At 38.5% G+C, this 12,172-nt stretch overlaps 1 protein-coding gene across 1 annotated transcript; it reads left to right on the top strand.

The window, feature by feature from the left end:
- Positions 1-839: 839 nt before the first annotated feature.
- LOC123828418 (olfactory receptor 7D4-like) lies at positions 840-1,778 on the top strand. The gene has a single exon (XM_045853364.1). It carries the CDS (start codon positions 840-842, stop codon positions 1,776-1,778), a length of 939 nt encoding a protein of 312 aa, XP_045709320.1.
- Positions 1,779-12,172: the final 10,394 nt, after the last annotated feature.

Genomic DNA, 12,172 nt, shown 5'->3' with positions numbered 1-12,172 from the left:
TATGTCACAGGAACTGCTTTGGAAAATCACATGCATCATCTCATTTAAATCACTCATTAGTCTTACAGTGTAGAAAATATCTATGACACCCATTATAGAAGGGAGATATCTGCAGCTCGTAGAGATGAGAGAACTCTGTCTAGGTTACACACATAGGAAGTGGGTGGACCAAAATTCCATTGTAGCAAGTCTCACGCAAAATCCCATTTTGTGAATCACATCTCTATACTACACTTTGGAAGAGTTCTATATCAAAGATCATTGCAATTAGAGGAATAGATTAATAATGATAGTATAACAATAATAGCTATAATTTACTGAGATCCTACTCTGCACAAAGGCATTATTAATACTCACAAAGTAACAGCAGTAACAACATTTTCAGGAGTAAAATAAGGCACTAGAGAGTTAACTGTCACATCAATGGAAGCATCAGGTCATAGAATTGAGGTTGTTTTGAGTTGAGAATCCAGGAATTAACATCTGTTATAGAGCTATGTAAATGAAAAAAGTATGGAGATTATCAAAGAAAAGATATTAAATGTCTTCAATTATTTTGGAAGGGTCATATCATAGAGGAAATTGATTTATGTAGCTTAAAGTAGAATTAGGACAAGTGAGTAGGAGATAGAAAGAGATTTCTAATAAATTTAACACAGGCTAATTACATTTGAAATGAAAATGGCTACCATTTGTCTGAGTGAATCAGTATCATTGGAAGGACTGACTGAGGGTGAAGGAGGTCCTTCCAAAGGTAGAAGCAAAGACAACAAGCTGATGTGCCAGTTGGCAGTTCCCTAAATGTTGCTTTTGCCTCCTCCAGCAGACACACCAGTGGCATGGAAACAGGAAACCACACAGAAGTATCAGAATTCCTCCTCATGGGTCTCTCAGAGGATCCTGAACTGCAGCCCTTCCTCTTTGGAGTGTTACTGTCCATGTACCTGGTCACTATACTTGGGAACCTGCTCATCATCCTGGCCATCAGCTCAGACTCCCACCTGCACACACCCATGTACTTCTTTCTCTGCAATCTGTCCTTTGTCGACATCTGTTTCACCTCCACCACCGTCCCGAAGATGCTGGTGAACATCCAGACACAGAGCAAAGCCATCTCCTACATTGGATGCTTCATTCAACTGTACTTTTTTATGATTTTTGCTGGAATGGATGGTTTCCTTTTGACTGTGATGGCCTATGACAGGTACGTGGCCATCTGCCACCCCCTGCACTACATGGTCATCATGAACCCACACCTGTGTGGCCTGCTGGTTCTGTTGTGTTGGTTCATCATATTCTGGGTCTCCCTGGTTCATATCCTACTGATGAGTCGGCTGACCTTCTGTGTAGGAACTGAAATTCCACATTTCTTCTGTGAACTGACTCAGATTCTCAAGGTAGCCTGCTCAGACACCCTCATCAATAATGTCTTCATGTACATGGCTACTGCCCTACTGGGTGTGATTCCTGTCACTGGAATTCTCTTTTCTTACTCTAAGATTGTCTCCTCTTTAATGAGAATGTCCTCTACAGGGGGAAAATATAAAGCATTTTCCATCTGTGGGTCTCACCTCACCGTGGTCTCCTTGTACTATGGGACAAGCCTGGGGGTCTATCTCAGTTCTGCTGTGACCCATTCTTCCCTGCAAAGCTCTGTAGCCTCAGTGATGTACACCGTGGTCACCCCCATGCTGAACCCCTTCATCTATAGCCTGAGGAACAAGGATGTGAAAGGGGCCTTGGGAGGGCTCCTTAGCCAAGGAGCCTCTTGTCTGTGATGGATCACTCACCTCAGAACTAAGCAGGCATTATGGGCCCCAAAAGCCAATGTTGTAGATTTAAATCTGGTTTTTATCTTTCCTAAAAACACATGCTTCATTACTTCTATTTTCAAAGCACCTACAATTTTGTATTTATTTAACTTCTAAATTTTATTTCTTCAATTACAGTTTACATCCAATATTATTTGGTATTATTTTCAGGTGTACAGCATAGTGGTTACACAATCATATACTTTACAGTGTCTCCCCAAATATTTCTAGTATGCAATCTAACACCACACATAGTTATTACAATATTACTGACTGTATTCCTTATGTTGTACTTTATATTCCCATGACTACTTTATAATTACCAATTTGTACTTAATCCCTTCACTCTTTTTTACTCAGTCCTTCAACTCCCCTCACCTCTGGCAACCATCAATTTCCTCTCTATATCTGTGAGTCTGTTTCTATTTTGTTTATTTTGTTTTTATATTAGTTCTCCTCAGCAACCTCTTCAGTAATTTTCTTTGTACTTTTTCTTCTCTATTTGCAGCCCATAAAGTTGTATCTTTCTTGAAACCATTCCTGAGATTTCTAACATTAGCTTTGAAAAACTTCCATGAAGTGCTGGCATGGTTTTCCCCCAGACTGTTCTCTCAAATACAGATATTCTTTACCTTGATTTGGTTGTGTGTTTGTTTTTCTCTGGAAGAAATGGAATAAAAATTATACCATAGTCATAAAAAGTGCTTACCACATTAGGACTGAGCTTGTTGTCTGCTTTATGTTGGTGATTGTCAACCAGTGTGCTGCAAGAATTTTTAAAACATGCAGTACATGACAATTTAGTCAGGGTCAGTGACCTGTTTTTTTTTTTAAGATTTTATTTATTTTATTTTTAGAGAGGGGGAAGGGAAGGAGAAAGAAAGGGTGAGAAACATCAACGTGTCATTGCCTCTCATGCACCTACTGGGGACCTGGCCTGCAACCCAGGCATTTGCCCTGACTGCAAATCAAACCAGTGACCCTTTGGTTCACAGCCCTGTGCTCAATCCACTGAGCTACACCAGCTAGGACTGACCTCTTTTCCCTTAGGCTGTCAAATTAAAAAAAAAAAAAGACAACAGCCAATGCAACAATAGCTGCCTGGTGTGAATGAATCAAAGTTATACCTATTTTTTTTGTCAGATTGACAAAAATTATATTTTGGCATATCATAGTAATTTTAGTAATTAGTTTAAATGTGCCAGGAGATGAAAAAGTTTGAACATTGCTGCTTCACATGTATAATTTTATGTGGTCATAACAACACTTCTTTGAGCTATTTTATTTCCTTTACCCCATTTTTCAGAGAAAGATATTGAGATTGGGATGGACTCTAATCTGACACTTGGGAGCCCACACTCCTAACTGAGCTATCAGACCTGTCATATAAACAGAGATATGACTTTCAACTTCAAGAATAGGAATCTAGATTTGAAAGGTAGTTTGTTCAGGTGATTTGCTTTGTTTACTTATTTTAAAAAATTTCAAATTCATGATTTTATTTTATTTAAATTTTTTTTATTGTTGTTCAAGCACAATGGTCTCCATTTTCCTGCCACCACTTTCCCTCACCTTAGCCACCCCCACCTCCCACCTTCAATCCTTCCCCTCTTTGGCTTTGTCCATGGGTCCTTTATACATATTCCTTGGTGACCCTTTCCCTTCTTTCCCCTGTTATTTCCCTTTCCCCTCCCTTCTGGCTACTGTCTGTTCTTTATTTCAAAGTCTCTGGTTATATTTTGCTTGCTTGTTTGTTTTGTTGATTAGGTTCCACCTATAGGTGAGTTCATATGGTATTTTTTTTCACCACCTGGCTTATATCACTTAGCATAATGCTCTCTAGATCCATCTGTGCTCTTGAGGAGGGTAGGATTTCCTTCTTTCTTTCTCCTGCCTAGTATTCCATTGTGTAAATATACTATGGTTTTTGATCCACCCATTTACGGATGGGCACATAGGTTGCTTCCAGCACTTGGCTATTGTAAATTGTGCTGTTGTGAACATTGGGGTGCATAGGGTCTTTTGAATTGGTGTTTCAATATTCTTAGGGTATAATCCTAGCAGTGGAATTGTCAGGTCAAAAGGCAGTTCTGTTTTTAGTTTTCTAAGGAAATTCCACACTGTTTTCCACAGTGGCTGCACCAGTCTGCATTCCCGCCAACAATGTACTAGGGTTCCCTTTTCTCCACAACCTCATCTGTACTTACTGTTAGTTGATTTGTTTATGGTGGCCATTCTCACCAGTGTGAAGTGGTATCTCATTGTGGTCTTAATTTGTTACCTCTCTGATGGCTAGTGATGCTGAGCATCCTTTCATATGTCTCTGGGCTGTCTGTATGTCCTCCTTAGAGAAGTGTCTGTTCAAGTCCTTTGCCCATTTTTTAAATTGGATTGTTTTTCTTCCTGGAGTGCAGTTGTGTGAGTTCTTTATATATTTTGGAGATCAAACCCTTGTCCAATATATCATTAGCAAATACATTTTCCTATATAGTTGGTTTCTTTTTCATTTTCCTCATGTTTGCTTAGCTGTGCAGAAACTTTTTATTTTGATGAAGTTTCATTTGTTCATTGTTTCCTTTATGTCTCTTCCTCTAGGGGACATATCGATGAATATAGCTACATGGAATATCTGAGATTTTCCTGCCTATGTTCTCCTCTAGGACTTTATGGTAGCATTACTTATATTTGTCTTTTATCCATCTTGAGTTTACTTTTGTGTATGGTGTAAATCGGTGGTCAAGTTTCATTTTTTTGCATGTAGCTGTCTAGATCTCCCAACACCATTTGTTGAAGAGGCTATTTTTACTCCATTTTATGCTTCTGTTCCCTTTGTCAAATATTAATTGACCACAGAGACTTGGGTTTATTTCTGGGCTCTCTATTCTGTTCCATTGGTCTATGTGTCTGTTCTTATGCCAGTAGCAGATTGTTTTAATTACTGTGGCCTTGTAATATATTTTGATGTCAGGTATAGTGATCAAAAGGTATGGTGATCCCTCCTACTTTGTTCTTCTTTCTCAAAATTGCTGTGGCTATTTGGGGTCATTTATGGTTCCATATAAATTTTTGAAGTGTTTGTTCTATGTGAAATATTTCATCAGTACTTTAATAGGTACTACATTGAATCTGTAAATTGCTTTGGGTGGTATGTACATTTGATGATGTTAATTCTTCTGATCCATTGAACACGGAATATGTTTCCATTTGTTTGTGTCTTCCTTGAGTCCTTTCTTCAGTGTTGTATAGTTTTCTGAGTACAGGTCTTTTACCTCCTTGGTTAGGTTTATTCCTAGGTATTTTATTTTTCTTGTTGCTATAGCAAATGGGATTTTTCTCCTGATTTCTGTTTCTGATATTTCATTGTTGGTGTACAAAAATGCCTTTGATTTCTGAATATTGACTTTGTATTCTGCTGCTTTGCCAAATTCACTTATTGGGTTGAGTAGTTTTTTGGTGGAGTCTACAGGGTTTTCTGTGTACACTATCATATCATCTGCAAACAGTGACAGTTTTACTTCCTCCTTTCCAATTTGGATGCCTTTATTTCTTTTTCTTGTCTGATTGCTATGGCTAGGATTTCCAATACTATGTTGAGTAGAAGTGGTGAAAATGGACATCCTTGCTTTATCCTGATCTTAGTGGGAAAGCTTTTAGTTTTTGCCCATTGAGTATGATGTTGGCTCTATGTTTTTCATATATGGGCTTTATTATGTTGAGGTATGCTTCCTCTATTCTGACTTTACTGAGTGTTTTATCATAAATGGGTGCTGTACCTTATCAAATGCTTTTTTTGCATCTATTAATACGATCATGTGATTTTTGTTTTTCCTTTTATGTGATATATTACATTTATTGATTTGTGAATATTGTACCATCCTTGCATCACTGGGATGAATCTCACTTGATCATGGTGTATGATCTTTATGATGTATTGCTGGATGCAGTTAGCCAATATTTTGTTGAAGATTATAGCATCTATGTTCATCAGCAATATTGGCCTGTAGTTTTCTTTCTTTGTTGTGTCTGTCTGATTTAGGGATTAGGATGATGCTGGCCTCATAAAAAGAGTTTAGTAGTCTTCCTTCTTCCTCGATTTTTTGGAATAGTCTGAGATGGATAGGGGTTCAATTTTCCTTAAATGTTTTGTAAAATTCTTCTGTGAAACCATCTGGTTCAGGGATTTTGTGTGATGAGAGTTTTTTGGTTACTGCTTCAATTTCACCAGCTGTTATTGGTCTGTTTAGGCTTTCTGCATCTTCTTGAGTCAGTTTTGAAAGATTATATTTTTCTAGAAATTTGTCCATTTCATCTAGGTTTTTAAATTTCTTGGCATATAGTTCTTTGTAGTAATTTCTTACAATCCTTTGTATTTTTGTGGTATCAGTTGTAGTTTCTCTTTTTTTCATTTCTGATTTATATTTATTTAGGTCCTCTCTCTTCTTGATGAATATAGTTAAAGGGTTGTTGATTTTATCTTTTCAAAAAAATAGCTCCTATATTTATTGATCCTTTGAATTGTTCTTTTAGTTTCTATGTCATTTAATTCTGCTTTGATCTTGATTATTTCCTTCCTTCTACTTGCTCTGGGCTTTGTTTGTTGTTGTTCCTCCAGTTCTTGTAGATGTAGGGTTAGGTTGTTTATTTGAAATGTTTCTATCTTTTTTAGGTGGGCCTGTATTGCTATGAACTTGCCTCTCAAGTCTGCCTTCACTGTGTCCCATAGGTTTTGGACTACTGTGTGTTCATTTTCATTTGTTTCCAGAAACTTTTTGATTTCCTCCTTGATCTTATTATTAACCCATTCATTGTTTAATAGCATGATATTCAGTCTCCATGAGATTGAATGTTTTTGATTTTTTCTCTTGACGTTGGTTTCTAGTTTCAAGCCCTTGTGGTCCAAGAAAATGCTTGATATGATTTCAATTTTCTTGAATTTGCTGAGGCTTGTTTTGTATCATATTATATGTTCTGTCTTTGAAAATATTCCATGTGCATTCGAAAATAATTTTGCTTCTTTGGGATGAAAGGTTCTATATATATCAGCTAAGGTGATTTGATCTAATATGTTGTTCAGTACCACAATATCTTTGCTGGTATTTTTGTTTGGAAGATCTATCCATTGTTGACAGTGGAGTGTTAAAATCCCCTACTACAATTGTGTTGCTGTCTATATCTTTCTTGAAGTGCTCCAAGATTTTCCTTATATATTTGGGTGCTCCTATGTTGGGTGCATATATGTTTACAATATTTATGTCTTCTTGATGGATTCTTCCCTTCAGTATTATGAAGTGTCCTTCTATGTCTCTTTTTATGGGCTTTGTTTTGAAGTCTAATTTGTTGGATATAAGTATTGCTACCCTGGCTTTTTTCCACTTCTTGTTTGCTTGGGATATTTTTTTCCAACCCTTCACTTCAGTCTGTGTAGGTCTTTTGTCCTGAGGTGGGTCTCTTGTAGACAGCATATGTGTGGGTCATGTTTTCTTATCCATTCAGCTACTCTATGTCTTTTGATTGGAGCATTCAATCCATTACATTTAAGGTTATTGTTGATAGGTACTTATTCATTGTCATTTTAGTCCCTTTGTAACTGTTTTCTTCTCTCTCTATCACTGTTTTTCTTTCTGTTCTCAAAGCAGTCCCTTTAGCATAACTTGCAATGGTGTTTTAGTGGAGGTGTATTCTTTTAGCTTTCTTCTGTTTGGGAAGTTCCTTATTTAGTCTTCCATTTTAATAGAGAGCCTTGCTGACTAGGGTAGTCTTGGTTGCAGGCCTTTGTTTTTTATTACTTGGAATATTTCTTGCCATTCCCTTCTGGATTGTAGTGTTTCTATTGAGAAGTCAGCTGCTAGCTTTATCAGAGCTCCCTTGTATGTTACTTGCTGTTTCTCCCTTGCTGCCTTTAAGATTCTCTCTTTGTCATTGCATTTTGCCATTTTAATTATGATGAGTCTTGTAATGGGCCTCTTTGGGTTCCTATTGATTGCGAACCTCTGTGTTTCCTGGACTTGTGTGACTTTTTCTCTCATCAAATTAGGGAAGTTTTCCATCATTACTTTTCCAAACAGGCTTTCTATTCCTTGCTTCTCTTCTTCTATTTCTAGTATCCCTATTACATGGACATTATTACTTTTCATGTTGTCCTGCAGTTCCCTTAACCCATCTTTGTTCCTTTTGAGTCTTTTTTCCTTTTCTTGCTCTTTCTGGGAGTTTTTTTCTACCTTGTCTTCTGGCTCATTGATTCGATCCTCTGCTTCACGTAGCCTGGTTTTGATTCCTTCTACTGTGTTCTCCAATTTAGAAATTGTATTCTTCATTTCCTCTTGACCCTTGTTGGTTGCTTCTATGTCTTTTTCCATGCTGATATAGTTTGCAGTAAGTGCCTTGTAGTTCCCATGTAGTTTTGGTAATTTGCATTGAGCTTCCTTATAACCATTGTTTTGAACTAAGTATCTGATAGTTTACTTGCCTCTGTTTCATTTAGCACTCTTTCTGAGGATCTTCCTTTCCTTTTGATTGGGGGTTGTTCTTTGTCCTCCTATTATTTGTGAGACTCTTCTTGTTTGCTTCTGCTTCTTAAATTGATCTGTTGACTGTTGAGTTTGTGATGTGAACTTCTATGGTAGGGGACATGTGAGATTCAGTGGTGCAGTCTCCTTGATCTCCTGAATTTGATGCTCTTGGGATGCCCTTTATGCCATTTATGTTGGTTCTCTGGATGTAACTGGGTTTTGACTGTGGTTGGGTCTTTCTTTGGTGGGTCCTTTCCTCCAGCTGGTTGGCAGAAGGTCACTCAGCCCACCATATCTTGTGTGCTGTTGGGCAAGTGCTGCCAGAAGAAAATCACAAAGCCAGGAATGAAAACCACACCCACAAAAATAACTCGCCCCCACCACAACCCCACTATCATTAGCAAATGTACCAGTATTAATAAGGATGTAAAAAGATTAAGACTATTATCATAGAGACAGCAGATATGAGATGACCTACTGAAAGAAAGAAGATTTTGAGAGGGTAGAGGGAGGAGCACTAATAAGAGTTTGGAGTCAGAGCAATGTGAAGATAGAAAGTAAAATTTACATCATGAATAAAAAAAAGAATGAAAAATGTGGAATGGAGTATGAGAAGGGAAGCGTATAGTGTTAGGTTTAAACAGAAATTAAAATAAAGTATAATAAAGTGAGAGAAAGAAAAAGGAAGGAAAAAAGTAAATAAATAATAAAAGTATAGGAGCCAAATTGGAGAGAAAGATCCACTGCAGCACTATCAACAACAAATGAGATAAAATTAATGTAGGTGGTATGGGAATTATTGGGGGAAAAGAAATGAAGAAAAGCTTAAGAGATATTTAGAGGAACGGGAAGTGATTTTGAGATGATAGAGGGAGAGGGAGTATTAAGAGTGAGGAACAAAAACCAGACTAAGAGGGAAAAACTAAAATTTGAGACAAAAGGAAAAAAGAAAAAAGAAAAAAGGAGAATAAAGAAAAATAAAAGGGCAGGAAGAAAGAGAAACAGAAGAAAAAGAAAAAAAACAGTCTAAGGGCAAAACTAAAAATTTGAGACAAGAAAAAGGGTAGGAGAGGGGAGTGGTAAAATTTGAGATTTGAAATACAAAATTAGAATGAAAATATAGAGATAATATTGAAAAAATGCAACAACATCTACTTTACCCCAACCAATCAGCAAAGATTGCTAAGGGTGGAGAGAGAACATGGGTATTTTAAGAGCAGGGAAAAAGGATATGAGATGGCCATTGACAAGAAAATTGTTTTTGTGTGTCTGGACTGGGGAGAAATGGTAAGAGTGTGGAATGGAAACAAGTTGTAGCAAGAGAGAAAACAAAATTTGAAATGAAAATAATGAGAAGAAAGAAGAAGGTAAAATGGGGTAAGAGAAGGGAGGGGCAAAATATGTGAATTGAAATAAACTATAGTATAAAATCTAGTGACTTAATATATACAAACTTGCTGGACAAGAAATGAATGTTAAAAAACTATGCAGGAAAGAAAATATAGTAAATCATGGAGAAGACCACAGTGGATTTCATCTTGGTAGCCTCTAGTATTTACCACTGTTTTTTTTTCCTTCTGGACCCACCTCTGGTGATGTCAGATGTTGATTGACCCTGTCTGACCCTAGGCAGCCAGTTGGAGACTTACAGGGATCTTCTGCCTGTGACTGTCTCCTTCAGTTGCACTCAGCAGTCAGGTTTAAGTACTGTAGGGTGGGGCTGAATCCCTGGGGGGGGCACTATTGTTTCCCCTCAGGCTACTGCTGCTTGGAAGAGAGTAGTCTGCCTGAGAAGGATGGCTGCTGCCATTTGGGGGATGACTCAGCACTGGGACCCCAGCATCTACTCTCTCAGTTCTCTCCCCAGAGCCTCCGTCTTCAGTCTTTCCTCAAATGTCTATAGTCCTATCTGTGCCCCCTTTGCCAGGGATCTACTGTATGTGGCTGTCTCCTTTGGTTGTTAATCTGTTCACTAGCATTCAGCAGTGCGGCTTAAGCACCACAGGTCCTAGGTAGAGACCCTCCTGGGGTTGGGGCTATTGTTTCCCCTCAGACTGCTGCCGCTCAGAGGGGAGTGGTCTGCCTAAGCATGATGACTGCTGCCATGCGGGAAATGATTTCGCATTGGGATCCCAGCGTCTACTCCCTCAGTTCTCCCCAAAGCTTCTGTCCCCAGTTTCTCTTCAGGTGTCTCCAGCCCACTGTGCCCTCACCTTTGCCAGAGCCCAGGGTACATGGCTGCAAATGAAAATTTGTGTGTTGGCCTTTTAAGCAGCTCTTGCACCTCCAGCCATCTGTCTCTGGCAGAGAGCAACCCTGCCACTTTTCGCAGCTGTTTGTTATCTGTGTACTTTTCAGGCTCTGGTGCTGTAGGCTGGGGATCCCAGCTTAGGGTGTAGACCCCATTCTTCTCAGGGGGATCTAACTGCCTGCTCAATTATCCCTCTGGTGTTCAGCCAGCCCTTTCGAGTCTCCATCACACTCCTTACCAGACAGGTTGTGCCAAAGCTGATTCTTTTGTCTTGTCATGGTTCTAAGGCTTCTCTCTTGCTATCGCTCAGTTCTCTGTTCTGGGTGATTTCTACACAATTTAGCTGTAATTCCAGATTGGTCCTGGGAGAAGGTTAGTGTGACTTCCATTCACTCCACCATCTTCCTTTCAAATGCATCAGGTGATTCATTTTAATATGGTGCATAGGATAAGTCTTAGATATTGCTTCAGTCTTTGCCCTTTTTCTTCCTTTCTTTTTTCTTCCTTTCCTCTTTGCTTTCCCATCACTGTAGTTTAAAGATACACCCCAAGATCCTAAAACACATAATAATGAATACAATAGAAAAAGCTTGTTGTGTTAAGTGGTTTATCTTTAGGGGAGGGTACACTCTGGAGGTGTCATCAGGAATGCTAGTTACATATTGTAAAATGTATTCAGAACTTAGTCCACTTTTTGAGAAGAATGTTGATAGAATTAAGTTTGTAGTCAGCACTGCTCCCATGTTTTCTGAGATCCTTTCTGTATCTCCATCACATACCAGCCTGATGGCCATGGTCAGCACCCAGTGGAATCTCCTGTTCCCAGTGCATGATGGCAGAAGTGACGGGGATCATGCTCTGTCAAAGAATGCTCCAGATGGAGAGATGCAGGGTATAACATGTACCTCGCACCTCAGCTGGGATAATTCTGAAGTTTGGATCTTGTGACACTTCCCAGAATTTCCCTACAGGGTGAAAATCCTGCTTACTAACTGTGGGAACTGATGTGATGTAAATTTTATTGGATGTATTTTCTTCTCTGTATCACATCTCCACTGTCAAACCCATGCTCCATGTTCCTTGCTCCTTCCATTAAAGGGCTTACACATGAATACTTGGCTCAGTGTCTGCTTCTTGTAGTCCAAAACCAAGACCAGTGGTAAAGCTGTGAAGGGTATCAAACAATATCATGGATGGAACTAAGTTGTTTGGGGGCAAAAAAACCAAAGAAAAAGCAAGCAAGCAAGCAAGCAGTAGGTGTATAGTAAGATCCTCAAATTACTGAGAAATCATACTCAATGTGGCTTCAATGCACTTTGATTCTATTAAGTTCCATCAACTGTGTATTTATTGTCTGCTGTATACAAATTGAAGAGGGGGCCAGAGATGTATGTAATCATGATGACAACACAGAGTGGTAAGCACAATAAATTTGGATGTAATAGAACCTGTGGAAAACAAAGGTAATAGTTTTCAACTCACTTTGAGTTAATTTCAGAGAAAACTTAAAAATTTTTGTTTCACTGATTTATTGAGGTATAACTTACCCTGCAATTTACCCCTTGAAAGTATAAATTCAATAACTCTATTCAATTTATAGT

The sequence above is a fragment of the Phyllostomus hastatus genome, unplaced genomic scaffold, assembly GCF_019186645.2.
Source record: "Phyllostomus hastatus isolate PE091 unplaced genomic scaffold, TTU_PhHast_1.1 phas_contig_98, whole genome shotgun sequence".
Classification (NCBI taxonomy): Eukaryota; Metazoa; Chordata; class Mammalia; order Chiroptera; family Phyllostomidae; genus Phyllostomus; species Phyllostomus hastatus.
This window is presented reverse-complemented; position numbering and strand designations above follow the sequence as displayed.

Bases quoted from the DNA above. Each gene is read 5' to 3' on its own strand.
- LOC123828418 (XM_045853364.1), top strand. From the start codon at position 840: ATGGAAACAGGAAACCACACAGAAGTATCAGAATTCCTCCTCATGGGT.